The 24,415-nt window shown below is 37.4% G+C and overlaps 3 protein-coding genes across 13 annotated transcripts in view; all 3 read left to right on the forward strand.

Moving 5' to 3' along the window:
- LOC129721570 (uncharacterized) overlaps positions 1 to 2,957 on the forward strand; it is a 29,717-nt gene extending 26,760 nt beyond the window's left edge. The window contains exon 6 of the mRNA XM_055674303.1: positions 2,832 to 2,957. The gene's annotated coding sequence lies outside the window, so the exon portion shown is untranslated. The remainder of the gene's footprint in view (positions 1 to 2,831) is intronic.
- Positions 1 to 24,415, forward strand: part of LOC129721582 (uncharacterized) — a 99,469-nt gene that overhangs the window by 15,260 nt on the left and 59,794 nt on the right. For 2 of the 11 annotated variants that reach the window (XM_055674318.1, XM_055674331.1), the window contains exon 1: positions 10,885 to 11,918. The exons of 2 other annotated variants lie outside the window; for them this stretch is intronic. The gene's annotated coding sequence lies outside the window, so the exon portion shown is untranslated. Of the gene's footprint in view, positions 1 to 10,884; positions 11,919 to 24,415 lie in introns of those variants that run through there. 7 more of the 11 variants (XM_055674319.1, XM_055674321.1, XM_055674320.1 and 4 more) reach the window with 7 other exon arrangements.
- Positions 2,784 to 3,732, forward strand: LOC129719546 (uncharacterized). The gene has a single exon (XM_055670941.1). It carries the CDS (start codon positions 2,824 to 2,826, stop codon positions 3,730 to 3,732), a length of 909 nt encoding a protein of 302 aa, XP_055526916.1. The 5' UTR covers positions 2,784 to 2,823.

The raw sequence follows: 24,415 nt of genomic DNA on the forward strand, positions 1-24,415 counted from the left end.
ATGGGGGTAAAAAGGTGGCCATTTTTAATTGAATCAACTTTTACTAACCTAATTGCTCTTTCAAGCACCATTATGAAAGATGATAAAACGGTACATGTTGCTCATGAATTGAATTCAATTGTATATATTACTGCGCTGACTACTTACTTTACTTTTATGTAAATTATGACCAATATTGCAGATTTCGCATTACCATGCGTTTCTACCAAGTTTGCATCTATTATTTATTATTGAAAAAACATGCTTTTGTCCCAATTCAGAAGCTCCACACCAAAGACAAAATTTTCAACCTGGTCTTGCAAACCAAAAACACGCGACGCCCTGCACAAGTGTGTTAATAGCTGTCCGCAAACCCCTTCCCCAGGAAGAGCTCTTTAAATGTGTTTTATGCAATGTCGATTCGGGATGCATACGTTTTCTTTACGTTTCTATTATTCAGTGTGACGTTCCATCGACGACGGTAGAATGAAATCCCCGTCCCTCTTGTTACCCCAGAGGCGAGAATAGAAAATGGAAAATGCACACACGGATGCGGATGTACGCGCTGAGTTTGACTAGACGACACGATGCGGTATCTTCGTTCGGTACTGCCTGGTGCCACTGTTTTCGAAGCCAAAAATACCCTCACGCTTCGATAAGTTTTTTCATCCACTTAGCTGAACGAGCGTCGTCTCCGTGACAACATGGTGGTGACACCGGCTAGCGAACCATTCCGATTGCTTCTATGTATACATGTTATTTTCGACATTTAAGTGCGTGCCCTTCTTCTCTGATCGTTGTTGTTTTCACTGTTGAAAGGATCGCTCGTGTCACCCTGCTGTATAGTGGATTTTTTGGAAATAGTAGCACTTAGGTGGGATGGAGTTACGTTTACTGTGTTCTATCGTGCGAAAAAGTTTTCGTACTTTGAAAATTTTAATGGTTGTGAGTTAGTGCTATCTGAAGCCTGATAAAGGCCAGAAAAAAAATCTTTTTTCAAAGTAATTAGATGCTTTACTGATTCCGGACGTTTCGTACAAAAACATACATTTTACACTACCGGTTATCGATTCACAACAAAATAACAACCGAATTAGTACTACTCCTCTATCCACATGCGGTGCAGTTGTTGAACTAGCGTAAATATTAATTCGTTTGGTAGCGAAAACGTAATTGAAAATCAAATCAAAGTGTTCCCACTTTTATCGCCGAACGCGAGCTCTCCAAATACCAAAACAAGATAATCAGCATGAATGGTGGCAGAATTGGAGCGGAAACAAATTAAATTAGCCACTTGTTTGCCAACGCGACAAAACCGTAGCTCAATCAGCCGAATAATTAAGCGAGAGCCAGGTTGGAATAGTTTTAATCTGGATTTGTTTTAATCACAAAACGATCTAGCTAATGCTAGCAAAATCGGTGCCCCCCGACTGAAAGTAGTCACGTGGTAATCGTTTTGGTGCTTTATGTTTTATGCTATACGCATATAAAGCAGGAGCACAAATCAAGGATTTTACAAAAAAACTCATTTGAATTCTAAATAATTATTCAATGAATATTTTCTTAAAAATCATTTGGTTTGGGTGGGTTAATTCTTTTTATATTATTGGCTTGAACAGTGTGGTTAAGAGTACTTTCATTTTAACAAATGGCTGACCCGGCAAACTTCGACCCGCCCATTTTATTCTCCTGATTTAACTAATTTTGGAACCCGAAGGCATGAGAATTCTGAATTGTTCTTTAAAAGGTAGACCTTGCGATTTTTAAAGTCATTGCAAATGCATGGCGATTCGGATATTGGATGCGTTTGGACTCAAAAGGCAAATCGTTTGAAAGACAGACAGACAGTCGGACGGACAGACAGTTGGACAGACAGATAGTCGGACAAACAGACAGTCGGGCAGAAAGACAGTCGGACGCACAGTCGAACAGACAGACAGTCTGACAGACAGACAGTCTGACAGACAGACAATCGGACAAACAGAGAGTCGAACAGACAGACAGTCGGACAGACAGACAATCGTACAGACAGACAGTCGGACAGACAGACAATCGGACAAACAGACAGTCGGACAGAAAGATAGTCGGACGGACAGTCGGACAGACAGGCAGACAACTAATAGGCTAATAAATTATTCCAAATTTTGCTGCAAATGATTAAATAACCCTTCTGAATGTTAGGAAAGGCAGAAAAAGTAAACGAAAGTAAACAAAACGAGAGAATGGGAAAAAACATGATTTCAAATTGATTTCAGAATCGTGAAGCCCTAATCTAAATGCCAGAAATGGCCCAAAAAACGATCACAGAAGGTTGAGCACAGAAAAAATGAAGGTGAGCTGATGATGGTACATACAGCCCAAAAATGTCAATAATTCATGAATAACTAGTCTAACGTACTCGGCGTTGCTCACTATAAAATGTTTTAAAATTTCGATTTGTTTTGCGGGTCTCTTAAATTTCAAAATAATGATAGGAGTTGATTTCTGGTTTCTCAGTATCCTATCATCAAAAAAGTGCTGTGATTAAAATGATGAAAATATTCATCCCAAATCAATTGGGAAACGATTTATGATCCTAACAAGCAAAACTCAAAATCTTTTGCATTAACGATTGCTTCACGGATGACGAGTAAGGAATAAATAATTTCAGAAACCGCAATTTGATATTCATACAAGTTTTACTTGTCAACTGGTGTCCCTTTTTTCTTTTTCAAGTATAAAGTTATTTTCCAAATAAAAATTCAATGACATCGCAGTAGCCATAAACGCTAGCCTTTATTTTTATTTCGTACATAGTTGTTTGTGTCAATCGATTTATTTTGTATCGGCTTTTGTTTTTTCGTAATGCACAGCTTAACTGCCGACCATGTGGATGACCACCAGTTGGATGCAAACTACAATAGGCTGCTGTACCTGCTAAAAGGACAGATTTTGCAACTTTCCGATCCTACCGAGGTTACGATTTGCAGAAATTGGATACAACGCTTCAACACAGCCCGGCCGGAAGAAAAATTGGACCGGAACAAACTTACCAGTTTGCTGGTCGAACAACTATCGGATGATAATTTGAGCTTCCCTTTTATTTTTATGAAAAAAATCAATCAGCCACTTAGTTCTTTGGTGTCAGAATTTAAACAATCATTCACCGGTACAAGTCTAGAAGCAGATAGGCCATCTCAGATGGAGATGACCGACATTTTAACGAACTTGAATGATCTCTTGTCTGATGCTGAAACCTTAAATCTTCACGTTGAAGGTGACTTGGAATCGATTCGAAGTGATAGGAACGAAAGCGCGCATAACCAGCGTTTAAGTAAAGAAATAGAGCAATCGACTGAATTGTTGTCACAATTACGCTCTCAATTGGAGTACTACGAAACGTTGAAGGTGGAACTGCAGAATTTACTCACTCAAAAATTACCACAGCTATTCGAACATCCGGAAATAGAAATCTCCTTTAATGATCTTCTCAAACCAGCAGATATCGACTGGATCCGGTCGGCTGTGCAAACAGTCAGGCAGGAGATATGTTCGTTGCGGAAATCATCGTCCACCGTCAGCCTAAGCGAGTGCGTGGGAACCCAGACTGCAGCAGAATTTGACACGTCTGACATGGAAGCATTTTTTGAGCGGAAATTTGCCCGCCTATACGTGAGAGAGCACGCACGACAGATGGAGCAACGGTCTCGGGATGGTCTCACGCAAATTGAATTGTCGCGAAAGTTTGCCAAACGTTTTCAGCTAAAGAAATAAAAATACAATAAAATGTTTTTTTCCAGTATTCCTTTTTTTACAGTCTTTTACCAATAATATTTTATTATTATCATAACTTTTTTTAACATATAAAAAATAAAATCTACATTCGGAGACGAAAATCCACGTCGGTTGATTAAAATTCAATACAATTCTGGAGCTATCAACGGAATCGATTGTGTTTGCAAAGTGTCGCTTCATAAAGAGAGCTTGCCAAACCGAGATGAGACGCACAAAAAAATCGAACCAGTTGAGCCGTTTTAAGAATAGCACGTTCCGACATTTCGAGCACGAAGTGGATCTGATTCGAAACACCGATAGTAAAACATTTTGAAGTTTGTCTGCGAAAGCATTAATTAAAAATCATGAACCTCTCCATTGTGCACGAGAAATTGTTATTTTTCAGTGCATCAATTAAATCCTGACAGTATACCTACACTTGCGTTTGGTGCGCTACGAGCGTCGGGTACTCGACGGAAACAAGGAATGATACAAGAGTTTACGACCGAATCCAGCCGGGAGGCTCCACTTAAGGAGCGTTTCGAAATAAAACACGTGTTCTTGAATGGAACCTACTACAGCAGTGTGTATAGTGACAACTCTGGTGATGACTGCGATAGTGCCATCGAGCGGTCAAGTGCTATGTGATGGTGCTGAATTTTTACCCATTCCCCCAGCCTATAATAACATCGAGCACGAGTTTCATACTTTTGTTCAGCGAGTGCCATAGTGAAGAACGATAGAACTTTTGAAGGCTCTTTTTTTCTTTGAATTGCGTTTTCGTAGCGTTAAAATGAACCAATTTATTCTAACTGCGGAATGAGAAAGCAGCAATACGTCTTTTCTGAGGCATCCGAAGGAAAAGTTTTCAATTTCAATAAGAAAATTCAAAAGTGTTGTATGAATGTAGTTTGACGAATTCGAATGTCGATTCTCACGAAAACTACGCTTGAATTGTTTTCTACTGATTTACTTTGCGTATTGCAAACTGAATCGCAACGGAAGAATTGATTTAATATTGTTTTTTTTTTTTTCAAGACGTTGATCTATTACTATTTTGAGTTTATTCAAACATATGCGTATGGAAAATACACGTGAAGAAAATTATGCAATAAATCCTTAGTATTTTTAGAACTGAATTCCTATTTTTGATAACGGCTTTTACCCGTTAACACAAGTTCATTAAGCAGACAGTATGAGCAGTAGGGAGAGCGGGATGCGGTATATTTTTCCAAATCTGTATCATATTTCCAGTCTGCTTATTTTTCGGAAATCCTTAATAGTTTATTAATTTGTATGGATTTTGACAATAATGAAAGATTCGTAACTTCAAGATTACATAGTCTGCTTTGACAAGCGAATGGCTATGAGTTCGAATCTTAGGTCGTTTGATGTCTCAAGCATAGGTTTCTTCTCAAGCTACTCCCCCCCCCCATCCTCACTTTTAACACTTCCATCACGCTGAATTCTAGAAAAAAGAATCAGAGCAATGCACAGTTGAATATAAAATAAATCGCTCTAGGGAATTATAGTAGCCGATACCTTGGCAGAAGCAACTAACGAGGCTGGTTAAAAAAGTGCAGTATTAAGCGTAAAAGGAAGGATAAAAGTATACAAAATCCGTCATCTACCACGGTGATATGTACCTTTCTTTCTCCAAAGTCTTGGAGAGATGCAGGAGTAAACTCAGTCTCCGGCAATAACGACTGTAACACCTCCTTCTTTTCTTTCCTAACCGGGTGTAAGGAGGTAGCTGGCACCGTTATCGATCTATACAAAGCGGAAGATTGATTTTCTGTGTACATTGAAGGTAATAAATTACTTTAAAATAGTCGTCTATGTACGTGGTTTTTTTGTGCAACTTAATTAGCTCAGATCCATCAAGCTTAGTCTTGGTGCTCCATTCCGATTCGGAACCTTCTGTTTATTATACACAGACTTCACAGCCACCAGTTTAGTGTACAAGACAATTGCGGGGCTAGTGCTACGGTCCTACTGACACTCGAACTGACTCCAACCAACGACGACTGGCTTGTTAGGCCAGCATCGTACCTAGAGACCATCTGGGAGATTATGTAGCTTATATATACACTCAAACCTCCATGAGTCGATGTTTTCCTATACTCGATGATATTTTCAGTCCCTTTAATTTCCCATACAAACTCGCTCCCAGTAGTCGATATTTCTATGAGGGGCCATCCACATACCACGTGGACAGATTTTTAACGATTTTGACCCCCCCCCCTCCCTGGACAACCGTCCATGGACAACTGCCCATATAAATTCTAAAAAAATTGTATGGACCGTGGACATTAACCAACCCCCCCCCCTCCACACACACAAAGCTGTCCACGTGGTATGTGGATGGCCCCTTACTCGATGCCTCCTTCGCTCGATGGTCCCGTATGGTAACTATGCTGTTATTTGGTTTCTATGAGCCGATGTTGTTTTCAAATTCCAAGTTCTTCCAAGTCCAAGTTCGGGAAGCTGAGAAGCCCGCAGAAGATGAAGGAAACTGAGAAATGAAGGAATAATGTGCTGACTGATGTTTAAATGTGATAGGTTAGATCGGATTTTCATTATTTTTGTTAGCGAAACTAGACGAAACAACAACCTCTATGGTAATAATACTGGAAGCTCTATAATTAGGAAAAAATCTTGCTTCAACATTATCTAACAAAATTTATGATCCAGCAAGAAATCATTTAATAGCAGAGGCGAATCACTATTCATCAATATTAGATTTATAGTATAAAAAATCAACGGACATATAAAAATACCCTAACTTCTTATACTTATTTTTAACTATTGCTATCAAAGGAAAAGTTACTTTTACATGGTATATTTTTCTGCAATTTAAATATCTATAACACTGTCGATTACAGTATTTCAATAAAACATGTCATTTTTTAGTATATTATATTTTACACATTGACATTTTTGAATTATTTTTTCAGAATTGTGATTTTAAATGATCAATCAATATCGTAGAATAAAATCTCTATCAATATCAAACAAATTCGCAGCTATATCGGAAACAATCGGTCAGGATCGATTCACGAAGCAACATGTATTGACTTTAGACACCTGTTGCTACTAAAATTGAATAATATATTGAGTTTAAAATGACAAAAAATGGTGTACACAGCTCTATGCAATCTATTGTATGAATAATTGACGTTTACAAAAATTTATTCTATGAGTCGCTATTTCCTTGAGTAGATGGTCCCTTCGATATCGACTCCTGGAGGTTTCACTGTAATTCATGGACTTTTATGTCGTTTTCGTTTTTGCGGTGTAGCTACCCCGCTAACTACACTTTGTCCTATCACTGTTTTTTTTTAAATTTTCCGGACTATCCCGGACTACCCTTTTTTCTGTCCCGGACGCGCAAGAAACAGAGTGCAGTTTTGAAGACACCAACACATTCACACGTATGTATCAAAATCAAAAAAAAAATGTGTCAAAATCGGTTTGCTTTGATTATCGTTCTTCGCGTGTCAAACATCAGGTTGAATTTTATTTATTTTATTTTGTTATTTTGTCATTTTTCAGTAAATTGGCAAATTTTTCGTACAGTAGCACAAATGCAATAAAAGACAATAGCGATAATGACCAAAACAAAAGTGACAGCTACCTCTGGTATTACGCACGCCATTGCAACTGCTCGGAGTGTTTTTTTTTTCAGCTGCAAGCGTAGTCCGGGACGAGATAGTCCTGCCGTAAAAACGAATTCGACATAAGATCATCTCTGATAGTAAAAAATATTGCTTGCTATGTCTTCTCGTTTTACTTTTTTTGTGTAAAAAATATCAATAATAAACAACGTTTCAATATTACATCCAAGCCTTCTTCTGTATTCTAGTAACCTTTCCTGAAAAGGTAACCCGCCATGCACGATTTAAAAATTTGCGCCGGAGATGAATATTGGATTCTGGACGTCATCGTGATATCGAAAATATACATATTGCAGAGCATAGATTCGTTTTTCATAAAATTCTGAAACCGGAAGTCGCCATATTGAATTTAAAAAATGTCTTGGGACTTTTATTTCTGTTTTCTAAAGGTCATCCTGGTTCCGGACTAAAAGACCTGATTTTCTCATAAATTAAGACCCCTTCACTCTTTGATAGCATGGGGGTGATCGTTGTTTTTTACGTAAAATTTACCAAGGAGTACGATGAAATTATCAAACTTAAAATGAAAATAGCAGCATTTGCCGAAAAATGTTAGCTCAGTTTTGAAATACAAATATAGTCTATCTGGCAACACTCCCGGTCAAAAGTAATATTTCTTGTATTCCTTGGTTTATTTTCTTCGAAAGTCATATATCAGTACTTTTCTGACATTTTTGTCTATAAATTGTAAAGAAAAGAAAAAGAGTTTTCGAACAAAATATGCGTTATATTGCAACAAAGAGCCCTTTGAGCGGTGGTATTCCATTTCCCAATCGACGCCAGCATTCGGATTATTTTAAAGTGAACCATTATGATTAATTTTTTCAATGATAGGTTTGTGCTTTTACGTGAGCACGGAATCCACGGCTCTACATTTTTTGATAGTACAGTGTTGAGCATTTTAAAAAACTGGCAGCACAGTTCCATTCGACTGCACCGTACTTTTCAATCGTTCTGATAATTAATAATTTTTCAATGATTTTTGTGTTATTAACTTGTTAAACTTTTGTAACTTTTTCTAGTTCGGGTCGTGGCGTGTGAAATGTGTGAAGTTCGTCCAAAACTAACTAGCTACTAAGAGAAATTTTGCTTCAAAGATGTGTATTTTTTTTTTCATTTAATTCGTTATTCATGCGCAAGATTAGAAAACATTCGATCGCATCGTTTACCACATTTTTTCCTAATCGGACGATGAAGTACATTTTTTCAGATTTGCGCAACAATATAACTTTTTTTTATTTTATCCTATATATGATTGCTATTCAAATTAATCGTGTTGAAATTTCCTAGGACCTCGTTACACGGATTTTGCAATTTTGTTGGTTAGACCAATTGCTAAGTTCTACTGTTTTCCTGGAAAATCCGCGTAAAAGCGACTGTAGTGTACTTCACACCAACTTTTCTTATAAATTCCATACCTTCTGTCGTTCAATTACGTCTCTCAAGAAATCGTGTAAAATTGAAATCTAAAGACGGAAAAGGGAAAAATATGTCCAATTTCAAATGCTAATAAGTTGGTTAGCTTTTAATGGATTTATTTTTGCTCCTGAAGTAATCGATTAGGAAATCATCCCTGCATCTGCCGAAATGCAGAAAATTTAATTATTCGAACTATTCTACTATTGAAACATGTCTTGCCTTGTTGTAACACAGATTTAGACCTTTGATTGGTCGCTTTACCTAGCACGGTCGACAGAATAACGTACCTAGCGAACCGGAAATGCACTCATAGGGATATATAAGAGCTAGTCTGCTCAAGCCAATCATTTTAATAGTAGATGACGACTAGGACAGTCCTAATGAAGTAGCAGCGGATAGTAGCAGCGGATGTCAGCAGCAGTATTGGCAACAGTGTCAGCGGTAGATGCAGCGGTACTGTCTGTTACCTTTGTGCGATAGTGGCAGCTTCAGCGGTAGGTGTACTGGCCAGCACTTTCTCCCGTGAAAAGCTCTGCCATATTCTGACAAACGTTTTTGGGATGCTGGCAATCAAAGCCTGTCGGCCGTCAAATTTTCAGCGTGAACACTGCTTTCCATTGTGTTATCATAAGAATATCTTATTCCCACTGTCGGAGAAGACACAGACAAACGATTAGGAACATATATTCGTTATTGAATTGAACAACAAATTGTCCTTTTGAGGACAAATTTATTACCTAATAGAAATTTTAAATTCCACAAATAATGTTACAAACACCCTTCTGTAGTTCTATGTCAACCTTGCGGTCCTGGCTTTGAATATAATCAGTTACTTTTAGTAGTAGTGTAGTCCAAGCACGGTATATTTCGTAGATTGCAGACTGATGACTATCATTTTCACCTCAATTGTTTGAGGAACAACGATTTGGAGTGACATTTTAACCAATCTATGCTAAAGTAAGCCTGACAGTCATCATTGCTGGTTCATCTTTACCGTAGCTTGAGGATATTGCAATGGATATTGATGCGGTACTTACTTAATAGGAGGCCACCGACTCAGCGACACTCCCGTTAGTATTACGGAATTGGATAAAATTGGGGGATTAGATGGGATTCGCATCAAGCAAGCGATTGTTGAGTCCATTTAGCGTTACCCAAGTTGCCCCACGAGGAGGCGGTCTGACCTCAGGCGGACTCTTTTGCAACCCACAATCAATAAATTAGTTTTGCATACCGTTTTGATTCAAAATTAAAACAGTCTCAAACTTCGAACACTTCACAATAGAAAACGAATTATTAGAGCTAGTTTAATAAAAAGCATGATTACTATACAACATTTCGTTCCTTGGAATGTCCTTCACCCCGGTGATGTATAGTTCTTTACTGTAGGGCCACTTCCGGGGAATCAGCACGCGTTGAAAAAAATGACAGTCAGTATTTAGACGGTTTGCCTATCTATCTCTATAACAGTGTTCGGAGTTTGAATCAAAGCCAATTTCTAAATTCTCCTTGTTTTCGTGTACAAAATGTCTTTAAATCTGTATAAATAGCACTTAATTGCAACAACAATAAAATAACCTACATGCTAAACCTTCAAGGTCGATGAGAAAGTGCATTTTTTGTGTTGATTTTTTAGTGCAAGAAGTTACATCATGGCTTAAGTGTTCAACATTTGATGCATTATGGTATAAAGAGTCCATGTGCAGAAATGCTTGAAATGTTCGTAACGTTTTCAAAACAGCTGCAAAAGAAAACAGTCTTATTGATTGTTCTGCAGCTTTTCAGTACTCGTGCTATCGCAAATTCATTTCATAAAATTTTCTGTATTGACATTTTCTATACAATGAGCACCCTGAAAAATTTCTGATTTCATAGCTATCAACGGTCTATCGGACACCTTCTTATTCTCGCTTCATAGATTTGTTTATTTTGAAGCTTCAGGACAACCCACAGGGGATGCAACGTCCAATGAGAATGCGTAGTACTAGAGCTGCAAAGGTTTTTCGCTCTGCTAGTCTAGACAAATCCCACTTTCGTTCTACCAGTCGTTAGCCGGCTGTTGGCGCGCTCGGTTTGCACAGCTAATTAGGCGTTGTGTTTTTCACTCGAGATTGTAGATAGGTTTGGAAGTTTTCCCGCTGGTTGTGTTTTTGTTATTGTGGATTAGTGTTCTACAGCCACTCTTGGGCTACTGTTAATGCTCGGCAAGAGAGGCGGAATCGGTCTCGAGGAGTTGAACAAACTAGTGAAGGGGATGCACGCCAGCGTCATCACCCACAATAGCATCCGGTGGCAACTGCAATAGTACAATAGTGGGTCAAGTGATGTCCCCAGATGGATTAGTGTCTTAACCTCGAGGTGACGAAAATGAAAAGAGATTAGAGGATAGAAAAATCACACCGCCCTTTTGTGAATAGGCTAGGCAACTCAATTCAGTTCCGTGGGTGATAAGCGTCTGTTCGACTGAGGCTAGTGTGAGGTAGAGGATTTTCCGGTTAAATAACGATAAATAACTCGGTGCTTGCTATTTTTAGGAGGAAACAAACAAACTGTGAAAATAGAACTGCTAAATGTAGCGTTCCACAGTTTGGTTTTAATGTCATTTCGGAGAAAATGAAGCCGATGAGTGTCACATAGAAATGATACTGCTGTTGATGATGTGGTTTTAGGCAAATTTCAAAAACATTGTTTATTTTTCCATACCTAACAGACACCCATAGGATCCGGAACGGACGGACTGGTAGGTGTATGCCACATACAGAATACTGAAATTTTGTGCGTTTTTTGATGCGGATCGTTCTACGGTACAGATTTTACTCGGTTCAACTGTGTTGTGATATCCAAACGTGGCAGTATCGTGCCTGAAGCAAGTGAAACAAACGTAGCTCTTTTCGACGACGTTGACGAAAGGATTATTCTACTGGGGGTGGCAAGCGGTTGGCTGTTGGGTGCGATAAGTAAGCCATTCCGATGCGGACGCAGTGTATGTTTCTCTAATTAGTACCCGAAGCGAACTTTATCCTAGGGAGAGTACAGCCGAGCGAATTTATCATGGAAATGCTATGGAAAAGATCTGCTGTATTCATAGAGGTAGCTATAACCTAGTCATTAATGTGATGGCATAACTTTGGCAATGCTTTGGAAGTTCAATGGCTTTTGGTTGCAGTTATCATAGAATAAATCTAAATTAAAATAATATTCGTTAGCTGCGAATCAAAAACTCAGAACCAAAAATACTTGATGCGACTTTAAATTACTATTCTGCACCTGCAAATAAAAAGAGTAATAAAATAGAACGCTCTGTCATCTGAAAAAGCAAAACTTTCAAGGGGTGCTAATAGTAGGTGCCACTAAAACACCAGCTGCAAGCGAAAGTTGGGTAATAAGTAGGTAGTTCATGATTTTTATTTTGCAGGAAAATAAAACTCTTCCACTGGATTTTTTCCAGGTAATTTATTCAATTTTCTTCTCGAGGGGTGCCTTCAACAAAAGCTTTTCACTTCCATGCTCTTCACCGGGCTAGAGCTATACGCAGGTGACGGAAAAAGTAGGCACTCTTATGCGCTCTTTCTGCTTCAAGTGTAATTCTCCTGGGTTCAAGTAGAGCGGTAAATAGTTGCCATGAAAGCTGGGCGAGACGATGTACAATGCAAAATAAACGAGATGTTTTGTGATTCAATTGAAATTAGGTCTAATATAGTAGAATGATTTAATGTTACAGTGCTACCGAGCGTGATTATTTTATTCACGACCAAATAGTTGCAGGTAAAAAAAAAACATTGCGTTCCCGGTGCTAAAGTACGGGAATGTGTACCTACTTGCTAGCTTTCGTGATCGAACGCAGTCTTAAATTCGCATTTGAATATTTTTTATCGCTTACGCACTTTGCATATGATATTCGGAAGGCTTGTATTTTTTTACCTTTTTTGGCACGTGTAATAAATATGGAACGTAAGAAATGAAACTTTCAAAGAGCGATGCGTTTTATATTTATGTAGTTAAGAGCATCATTTTTGCGTTGCAGGCAAAAGCAACGAGAGAAGTTCACGCTTGTTTCGATATTTTTTGCTTGAGTAGGTTTTTGGTCTCCTATCTTAAATCACTACAGGAAATATTAACAACTATTTACGGACTTAGTCGTTTGAATAATGTTTTAGGATTGATAGAGATTCGGCTGAAACTGTCGAACAAGTTCGCCTGCAAATGCGAACTAGCTCACACTAACAATTTATTACCTGGAGTAGAACGAAGAGTTGTTTGATTTTTTTTTTGCTAGCCATAAAGTTTGTTGGTTATTTTAAATATGAGACGAAGGAATTAACTTTATTTTTGAAGTTCAAGGATATGAGCAAACAGAATAGGCTTCAGAACAGTTGTCCCAAATGACGATTTGTATTGCAGTTTTGTTCGTAAAGCTCATGCATTCTATCAGAAGCGACTCGTCCATAAGTGCAACCTGTGCATAGCACACGGGGACGCCAGGCAAAAAATATATTTCAAACGCAAACTTATATTCATATTTTAATGGTTTTTAGTTTCACTTTCAAATAGTAACAAAGAGAATGACTTGCGTGATTAAGCGGACATGATTGTGATTATTTCCTCAAATTGCGATTTTCAGAATTTGTAGTTGAACAGGCAGATTTGAAAGCCACGAGTCGCCCCTGCATTCTATATTTAGCTAGTTTTATTTTGAAGATTTTTTTGCTGAACAAATCTAACTCCTTTGCCTGTATATAAATTTTTGTAAGCAATTTAATCATAGAATAAGTTCCACTGATTTTAATTTGCATCATGTTTATGATTATTTTTGAATATTGAAGACATGGGAATTTGAAATTGAAAATGCATGCACTCAAAGGGCAAATCATTTGAAATGATTAGTTGGAATGATAACATCCTCGCAATTGAATGTTTTTCAAAGAATCGTTGCTTGTAAAACATCGGTCCTTGTCCCATTACATAATTTATGTTGGTTGAGGTTCCTTTTTAAACAAGGGAAGGGTATCAAATATCGATAAAAACATTTCCTGTACTTTAAATCCGATTTTGACTCTATTTGCCCTATTAATTTGTTTCTAAGGGAGTCCCATTTCATAGAAGGTGGAGGAGTATCGAACTACCATAGAAGTATTTTTTGCTGCTAAAAATCTGCACATGTCACATTCGTTTGCTTTTGCTTGAATAGTTCTTGAATTATAGAGAAATTTATATTTCATCACTATGGAAACCCTTTATTGCAGGGAGGGGATGGGTCAACGATTTTTTTTGTTTTTTTTTCTTGATTTAAACAATGATATGCTTTTTCACGTGACCATTCGACATAAAACTGTCCCAGCAAAAAGAATGGATGTTCAAGGTTGAATACTTCAAACTACGTACATTTGTATGTGGTATAAATTTTCATTCAGTTGTTCATTTAACTATTTTGCCACTCCACCTTTAAATTAATGATATGACATGATAGGTCATTTTTTTATATACACAAATGTATTAAATCTCTGAGATTCTCATATTATTTTGAGCCGGAGCTTACCGAATGGAAAATTACTTCGGAATGTACTGCAAGTACTCAATCATTCTATAAAAAGGTCGGCAGAGCTAACACCTTGTAAATCCCGAAACTGAGAAAGTTGCGGAAATGAAGGATAACACAGTGCAAAAAATTTTTTGCTTGGCTTGTATGTATGATTTCTTGATGAAGTTTGATGCGAAAATAAATTCCCCCGAGTTTGAACGTATTTCAACTTAAGGGGCAACAACGGCGCCATTTTGAATTTTTTAGAAATCGGAAATTTTCGATGTTTTTTCGACACCATTTTGTTTTTAGACCAAATATCGAAATTCTAAGAGTTTGTCCACATATGAGCATCCTCTTACCTATCTTTAAAAAAAAAACAGATCTTCAATCGGACAAAAACTGAGTTCAAAACGGTGATTCTACGAAACCGGTTTAAGCATGGTTATAGTATATTTCACAAAGCGAAATAATGTCGAGTATGCCTGAGCATTAATGGTAATGCGCCTATAACTAAAAATGGTAGTCAAATTATATCTTATATTTAGTAAAAAAGTCTCAGAAATTGATTGGTAGGTGTCTGATCTATCGTCTGCCGGGGTGAGATTAAGCCACGGGGGTGAGATTGAGCCAAAACGGGAAATGTTTGTACGTTAAATTACTTGTGATTTCCAAAACCTAATACCTCAAATTCAATACTTTATGAAACATGACATATTTATTCACAACTTAAAATGGAATATAGATAATATCAGTGAACTGTTTCGCTTCAAGAATGTTTCAAAGTACAGGGTGAAAAACATGCGCAAATAACGTTATCCAAAAATGTCCCAGGAAAACCTACCCGATCAAGAAATCACATCAACTTACTGCTCAGTTGGTACGTTAGGATGTCGTCTCCAATGTGTTGAGGAAATATTATGCATTGAATCTGTGCCGGCTCAGAAAATAATGTTTCTCCAAACTGTACACTTTTCGAGCCCTTTTGGGGTGAGATTGTGCCAAGCTATATTGAACGGCACAGTGTGCGGAATTCACATTCAAAACAAAATTATATCAGTATACAATAAAGTTTTTTTTACACGGTTTTTTACACGGTTTCATTTTACACGATCCTTTTGTACGACGATTTTCCAAATAACACGATTTTTTTACGTCGTTTTCCCAAATAACGCGATTTTTTTACACAGTTTTTTTTGCACGATTTTTCGTCTTCGCGTAAAATTGTTACAGTAAGTAGCAGTAACGGTAACAAACTATAATAGGCTGTTTTTTACACCGTTTCATTTTTACACGGTTTTTGTTTTACAAGATTTTTTTTACAACGTTTTTCCAAAAAACGCGGTTTTTTACGACGTTTTTCTACACGATTTTTTTTTCCACGATTTTTTTTGCACGGTACGTAGGATCGTATAAAAAAAAACTTTACTGTACACCAAAACACATGCATTGTTTACATAGGGTATGTTTTTTTTCCCCACAGCATAAGGTATGTTGTCTAACTATGGTATTCTTTGAAATAATGACTAAAAGCTTGAGAAGCTTACTGTTCTCAATTGTTAGATGGAAATTTTCAATGATTGATATTACTTATGGAATGTAACAAAACTTTGTACACCAATTCTATATAAACAGATGACTTTTAAAGCGAAGTAGGAGGGTTGTGGGTACGTTTCCAGAGGTTTTGAGATCTCCAATGGAATATACAGTTGTCAATGACACATAATAATTGAAACGAAAAGTCTTCTCAAACTTCATGCCCTAACGTTTTCCCTTTTTAGGCTACCTGGAGACGCCACTATGAGTATAGAGACTGTCTATAAGCCACGTTCTCATAACTAATTACTCTATGTATCAATTTGATCCAGCCATACATTTTTTTATAATTCATATGAAACATAGTTTCTGATCAACCCCCTAAAGCCCCTTAATAGTCCACGTTGTTTATGGTCGTCCCTATACTTACTGTTTTATCATGTTAGTCATGTGGATTGTTCGTAGTCACACTACTGTTCATTTAACAGGTATTAAATTCAACTTTTTGTTTTTGGCACAATCTCACCCCATAGAAGGGGTGAGATTGAGCCAAAGTTCATGTATTTTTAGCAAAATTATAATTCATTGTAACTTAACCATATTTGTTGTAGTTGTTAACAAAACATTCTAGAATGCATTGGTGTATTTTGGATCGAATTCTTTGCTTAAATGTGTGCGTTACAAGCTTGAGAACAAAAAAGCATCATTTTTTGGCACAATCTCACCCCGGATGACGGTACGTAAAACGTCAACAACATGTCGATTTTGCCCCAACTCCCCTACAATACTAAAATAGGTTTATCTCGACGTTCAATTACCTTTTTTGAATTCTGTTTGACGAAATATCAAGAGTGTAAGCGATACTCAAAAATACAATAACAATTTGTCTTCACATAGTCCTCTCCTTTTTGCCGGAAGGGGGTTCCATTTAAAGATGACCACTTTCGGTTTCTGGAAAACAGCAAAAAACTGATGTACAGAATCCAAAAGGCGAGGATGTTGTCATTCCGATGAAACCAATCATTTCAAACGATTTGTCTTTTGACTTTGATCATATCCTATGGCCGATTTGTCATGCATTTTCAGACTATAAACACCAGGAATTAATTAATTTGGATTATTTGAAATTATTCAATTTAACACAAAAATGGGCGGGACGAAGTTTGCCGGGTCAGCTAGTGATCTATAAAAAAATCACAAGAGGGTTGTGTGCAAAGCCACGACCGCAAGGTTGAAGTATAATACTTTTACAAGAGAGTTAACCCAGCTGCTTGCGTGTCAGTCATTTTTCCTAGTAAATAAATGTTGACCGCTCATTGGCAGTATTGAAAATTCTGTACAAATGAAGTTGAAGTACTGCTCAATTTCAGTTTGCACATATAAATACGACCTCACTGAACAGGAAAAGCACAAACTCTTTGCCGCGCAAAAACAAGTTTCAACAGTCAGAGTATATGTACATGTGAATTCAAATTAAGATAATTAACTTTTGGTTAAAGCTCAGAACGAGAAAATATTAAATCTTCAATTCATTTGTTTGGTTGTCCTAAAAAGGACAGTTTGTTGTTGAAAAAAAATCGAATATGACGCTGATTGCATCTTTGTGTTACGCCGATAGGGGAGTTATGGTGAACTTGCGTATGACGAAGGCTTCGTATTACCTGTTTTATTGAATGGGAGAAAGAGGAATATTGTAAAATTTTGTTAACAATGAATTCAAACAATATTACCAAATCGTAGTCAGGCACTCTGATAACACAGTTAAAGGCTGTTTTCACACTGAAAACACAGTGCAACAAAAATTGACTTTTTTTTCTGCCTTGGCTTCCATATATAATTTTTTTGTGTATTTTTATGCAAAACTAAATTTCCCCGAGTTTGAACATATTTCAAATTAAGGGGCAACAATGGCGCCATTTTGAATTTTTGAGAAACTGGAATTTTTTGAGGTTTTTTCGACGCCATTTTGTTTTAGGACCAAATATCAAAATTTTAAGAGTCTGTCCACATATAAGCATCTTTTTACCCATCTTTTGAAAAAAAAAAAAAAACAGATCTTAAATCGGACAAAAACTGAGCTCAAAACGGTGATTCTACGAAACCGGGTTTGGCTTAGTTTTAGTATATTTCACAAAGCAAAATAATATCGATTATTTTTGAGCATTAATAATAACTCGCTAATATCTTGGAGTGGTAGTCAAATTATATCTTATTTAGAGTAAAAAAGTTTCAGAAATCGAATGGTAGGTGTCAGATCAACGTAAAATGTCAGCAGATAAACCTATTTTCGTATTATAGGGGAATTGGAGCAAAATCGACATTTTGCTGACATTTTACGTGGGTCAGATACCTGCCATTCGATTTCTGAGACTGTTTTACTCAAAATAAGATATAATTTGACTACTACTTATGATATTAGCGAATTACCATTAATTCTCAAAAATAATCGATATTATTTTGCTTTGTGAAACATACTAAAACTATGCCAAAACCGGTTTCGTAGAATCACCGTTTTGAGCTCAGTTTTTGTCCGATTTAAGATCTGTTTTGCTAATATGTGGAAAAACTCTTAGAATTTTGATATTTGGTCTTAAAACAAAATGGCGTCGAAAAAACCTAAAAAATTTTAAGTTTCTCAAAAATTCTTTTCTCAAACTCGGGGAAATTTGTTTTCGCATCAAACTTCATCAAAAAATTATACATAGAAGCCAAGGCATAAAAATCGTGAATCAGACAGCCAGCAAAAGTTTTGATTGCCAATTTCCAGAATGCTTGTGTAGTTGCCAAAATAAAGCAGAGCTCCACCGGAGGAAGGCCGAAACTCTCAACCGGTAAGGATGCTCCGATAGCAGGAAAATAGTGGTTTCGCATTCAGGAACGGCATCGTAGTTAGAGATTCTATTCTATTCACCCGGCCTTAGGTTAATGTACAGCCCTACTTACGGCTGTACATTAAGGTACGGCCGGGCGAATCGGTTCGCGCCACTTTTCGCGTTTAGCCTCGCAGAGGCCTAATGCGCACGGCCAACGCAATAAAAAGGTTTTTTTCACATTGAAAATTAGACACGTCTTTACTGGAGTAAGTGTTGGCAAATGCATCTACCGCTAATACCGCCGCTATCGTACGAAAGCGTGTCGTTTCATTCGGGGAATAATATCAACAACGAAAAATGTCGTGCGTCTAAGCACACCCGAACTGTTTCGCCGTGCCGCTTCCATTTACTTCTTTATAACATCGGCCTCAGGGAAGTATCGGCTGCACCTACCGCTGAGGCTGTTACCATACTGCTACTGGTACCCAAAGCTATTAACTCTTCAAATTAAGTATTCTATTTGTCCTCAAAAGAACAACTAATCAATTCCATATCGGATATATTGCAATCGCATCTCTGTACCAACAGTAATATTCTTCTGAACAAAATGATCCAACTTTTCCATTAGAGGAAGTGCCGGCTGATGTACGGCAAAAATCTCGCCCGATCGCTCGCGTTGGCGTTCAGCCTGGCAGAGGCCTGAGACGTGGTGACCAACCACAGGGCAAGTGATCTGTTTAATTCGAAGGCAGCCACAGGCCCAACCCGTTGATATCTTCTGTTACTGCTGAGTGCTGATATCTGCTGCTACTGCTGTCAACGTTGTGGACGGTCCATCCAGCTCACCATCCGACTGATGAATGTAGCTAGGGACGTTGCGATACCACCGATACTAATACAGAATCGATACTTCTACTTCCGATACTCGGATATTTGGTATCGATGTTTTACCAGCGATACTTCATCAATATCGATACACACCTCTCAGTATCGAAAAGACTCAAAAGAAGAACGAACGAAGCAGAAAACTTGCTGTTTCCTGTGCCATTTTGATGCATCGTATGCATGCATGCCATCTGATCGGCAATGCCAATTTAACAGAAATTTCTATAGATTAACCTACGGGAACAATCCTTTTCTACGGTCATGCAGATCCGAAGGTAAAATCTACAGAGCCATGCAAGCGGCTCTTTTCGAGAACAGGATCAATTATTAAGGAAAAGCCTAATCGACTTTAGACTAAGTTTCTGCAGAAGCAGGTGTTTCTAGATTCAGTAAATTTATAGACCATTTTACGAACTGACAGGTGTCACGTATTCTGCTGTTGATGATGTTGCTTTTACGTGCGTTATGTCAGTGGTTCCGAGATTTCTGTCAAAATTTCATTCATAGATTGAGTTCAGAAACGTCTCGTTAAATGGTCTATATAAATGGTTTAATTGAATTAAACGTTTTATCTTGAGGTATAAATAATAAAAAAGAATTATGACTTATACTTAGAATGAACTGGTATCGCACAACGATATATTTAGGTATCGATACGTTAGCCTCGATACTATCGGGATATCAGTACTTGCTCTCGATACAGGTATCGATCCTAAGTATCGATGTTTAATGGTATCGCAACGTCCCTAAATGTAGCTAGTTTTCCCAGAAACACTCTTTTATAGCCGAAGGGTGCTACGAAATAGGCCACGCCTTTCTTTTCAGTTGTACCATTTTCTAATGTTCTTTAGACGAATTATTCCACAATTCGAATTTGATTTTTGTATCCAGCGAATAAACACCGATCGTGCTCTCACACACGCAACGTTTTAACCCCTAACCGTATTGCGCTTGTAACATCAAGCGATTTCGTTTGCACGCTGTTGCGTGTTGCATCATGTTGCAACTTGGCAGCTGGGAGACGACGAAATTCTGTTCATGCTGATTGATTGAATCGACTTCATATTAGCTCTGCATAGTCGAACTAACTGCTTTTGTGAATGCGTTCAACAGGGCAGTTTGTTATTCAAAATCGGTTTTGCTGATCACAGCCTTTGCGATGCCCCAACAGTGGGGGGTTAACTCAATTAAGTAAATATTAGACAACTGCAACAGAATTTTATTGCATCCCGCACAGAATGTCTGCTTGTATTGATGCCAGAAAATTATTAACCACCAATTACTTGTTTATTTGCCTTGGAAAAGAATGAATGAAAAAGATATACGGACAACATGCACTGTGGAAGCTATTTCACATTCAGTAATTTAGACGGGCGCTACAGATTTAAATTGCTAGGATCCAACACAGAATGCTTGCTTGCGTTGTCAAAAATTATTAACTTTCAATGACTTGTTTATTTGCCTTGAAAAAGGCATTTTGTTGTTCGAAATTTGATTTCCTAATGGCAATCTTCATGCTGCCCCAACACGGGGGGAATAATGGCAGTCTGGCGACACACGCTGAGAACAGCCGTGCTGCTCCTAAGACGTGGTGACCAACCACAGGACTAGTGCTGCTGCTAAGGAAGAACGACTGCTGTTGTCACTGTCTAGAACTATTATGAGCGGCTTCGGCTGAAACAGGCTCTTATATAGGCCAAATAGCATGTTTTCAATTGCAAGGTATATGATTCTGTTGGCCGTGCTTGAGAAGCAATCATATAACGACCAATCAGAGGTCGAATTTTTCGTTTTGACAAGGCTTGACTATTTTCAATAGTACAATAGTGTGTATAGTTAAATTACAATTATCTTCTTTTGGGAAGAATCTTAGAAGCTTTTCCAATCTATTGCTGCAAGAACGAAGGAAATTCAACGAATACTAACCGATTTATTAGCATTCGAAATTGGACTTATTTTTCACTTTTTACGGTTTTAGATTTTCATTTCACATCCCTATGAAGCCGAACTTCCTGAGAGAAGTATTCTACTTCAAAACACTACGAAAAAATCCCGGTATTGCAATCAACACTGTAATATCATTGTCAGTGCGGCGGTTGGAAGGGACATCGAATATTTTTCACTGGAAGACCTGATTCAGTTGATTGCGAAACTCACTGAAAAGCATCTAGCCATCTCTCCACCATACATAGTAAGTCGCTATACAAGTGTGAGAACGGCAAACGCTCAGTTACAATAATAACTTCCACAAAGCACTGTGTGTGGTTGATCGAGGCGTGTACGAGGCATGGCGCAATAGTGAAGAGTGATCGATATTGGTCTTAGGGGAAACTACCTCTCCTAGTAGTTTGTTTAGCCAAAACACCATGCCGGAGACATCGGAGATTGCGGGTTCGAGTTCCGTCTGAACGAGAGATTTTTTCAAGTCACACCCTCAGCCCGTGATCATTTTTCGCATCCTCGAAAAATAACATACATTGCCTACTTTTTAACTTAAAAGTTCATGAAGCATTCCTGGGAACTTTAATATTCCTAGCAAAGATTACTTTTTTAGAAATTTCAATGAGTATTCTCGTAAGCCAATGTAAAAGCGATGAACCCATTTGGCATTTTGACGCACTTCTGCATACACTAGGGGCACTCACAAGAGGGGTTAAAAAACTATCTTTCTAAGGCTACTATATTGAGCTCTAGGGTAACATTGTTTCGCTTTTGTCGACCAGCGTTATCATTGTGCAATCGTTTTTAAAAAATTATCATATAACTTCATTTTTCTCTGCCATTGCCATTGGTATTTTTTATCGCCATGATGTTTTCATTTCATAACTATTATTTACCATTTCTATCGGCATAATATTTACAATATTCATAATTTATTTTATGGTTTTCATAAATACAATAAATTTTACATTTGTATGACTCTTTGCTAAGATGATTTAATTATTTTTGTGAGGCAGTTCCAATCATTTTCCATTTCATTTTTAAATAAAGAATTTGAAAATTAATCAATTTACATTTTTTAGTATTTTTGATTCAATATAATCATTACTAGAGACAGTGGTAATTCGCGGCAAAAAAGTTGAAAATTCGCGGGTGACAAAATAGGAATTATTTAATATTCGCGGTAAATTCGCGGCATCTTTTTTCTTCAGGAAATACTAAAAAAAGTGATTTTGCTTTTGATAAAAACAAGAATAAACTGTTATATTTAATTTAATAAACGGTAATTTAACCGTACGATTCATTTTTATTTTCATTACTGACCATACTGTGTTAAATTGTTTTCAGTCAAATTTTGGTGTCGGTAGGCACCTACTGTTCAAGTTATACTGTTCAGGATCCAAGTTATAAAGTTCTGAAAAACGTCCGCGTTCCGAGTATTTTCATGGAAACCTGATTTTCTTAGTCTCCGTAGGTTTCAACTCAGCTCTTCAATTTTCAAGCTTTATATTTTCAGAGTGACGTCTTCTGAATTCAAAGATGGTGAAAGATTTTTTCTAGCATGCACAGATTTAGAGAAAAACGAGTTTGAATTCACTAAAGTACGAACTTGATTTTCTCCAAATCTGTGCATGCTAGTAAAAGTCTTTCACCATCTTTGGATTCAGAAGACGTTACTCTAAAACTATAAAGCTTGAAAATTGAAGAGCTAAGTTGAAACCTACCGTGGAAGACTGAGAAAATCAGGTTTCCATGAAAATACGTAATTGGTAATTTTAAACTGGTTTTTCTCAAAATGTTTGCACGCTAAAATAAATATTGCATCGCGTATGGATTCAGGAGACCTTTCCACAAAAATGAAGAGCTTAAAATTTGACGAATGGTTTTGTTGTTTGAATTTTTTTAAAAATACGTAGTTTTGTGATTTTTTGTGACATTCCCAGTGTTTGCTCAATCTGTTTGAAAAATTAGAAAAAAAACACAGACATATTTGCGTCTCACAAAAACGGGGAGGGGTCCAGAGGGGTGGCACCTTTACCAAAACTTAGAGCAACTAATCCCGTTGAGTAAACTTCCCAAGTTTTCCCAACTCGGCCGTTCCAGTGCTGAGAACGAGCATTTTCAAAATACAAGTTTCGCCTCGCGTCTTCACGGGTTAAAAATGCTTGCATGTATTTAGATCATTCTGCAACTCCGTTTTTTTGGCTGCACACTCTGGAATTCTAGCATACAGGTCACCAATTGCCAAAATCTTTGCTTTTAGAGGATCTAGCAACCAAACCGTCAATTCAATCCAGGCTACCAAATATTTTATTTAATTGGTTACGTAGGAAAAGGCCTCCCGTTGCCATCGAGGTGCGCATTAATCTTCAGGTTTGTCCGTGTCGCTGCGGTTTTGCATCACTTTCGCGGGTTTTTGTAAATTTCGCGGCCAATGCTGCATTTCGCGGGATTCGCGGCTTCCGCGAAATCGCGATTTACCACTGTCCCTAATCATTACCATTATTATTATCATATTTATATCTATTCTATGGATTTGAATTAACATTTTTTAAAGATTTTCATCATCATTTTGGTTATATAGTTATTTTTCATGATAATACTAATCTTTTTCTGTCAGTTTTCCTCGTCATATTCTAAAATAATTTTAATCATAATCACCATCATCTTCAATATCATTGTTGAAAATTTGCTTTTTTTTATTATTAATGTGGATGTTCAACCGCCTCCATTTTATTTTGATTTCAACATGCACGTGCTCAAAACGCTAAATGTCAAGAACCATCGCATCACACTCAAGTTCCCAAATTAGGAAAAAATGTTAAAATTACTCCAATTTTAAAGCCGGATAAGAATCCAGCTGAGGTTTCAAGGTACCGACCAATCAGTTTGCC

This window comes from Wyeomyia smithii, chromosome 2 (assembly GCF_029784165.1).
Source record: "Wyeomyia smithii strain HCP4-BCI-WySm-NY-G18 chromosome 2, ASM2978416v1, whole genome shotgun sequence".
Taxonomy (NCBI): domain Eukaryota; kingdom Metazoa; phylum Arthropoda; class Insecta; order Diptera; family Culicidae; genus Wyeomyia; species Wyeomyia smithii.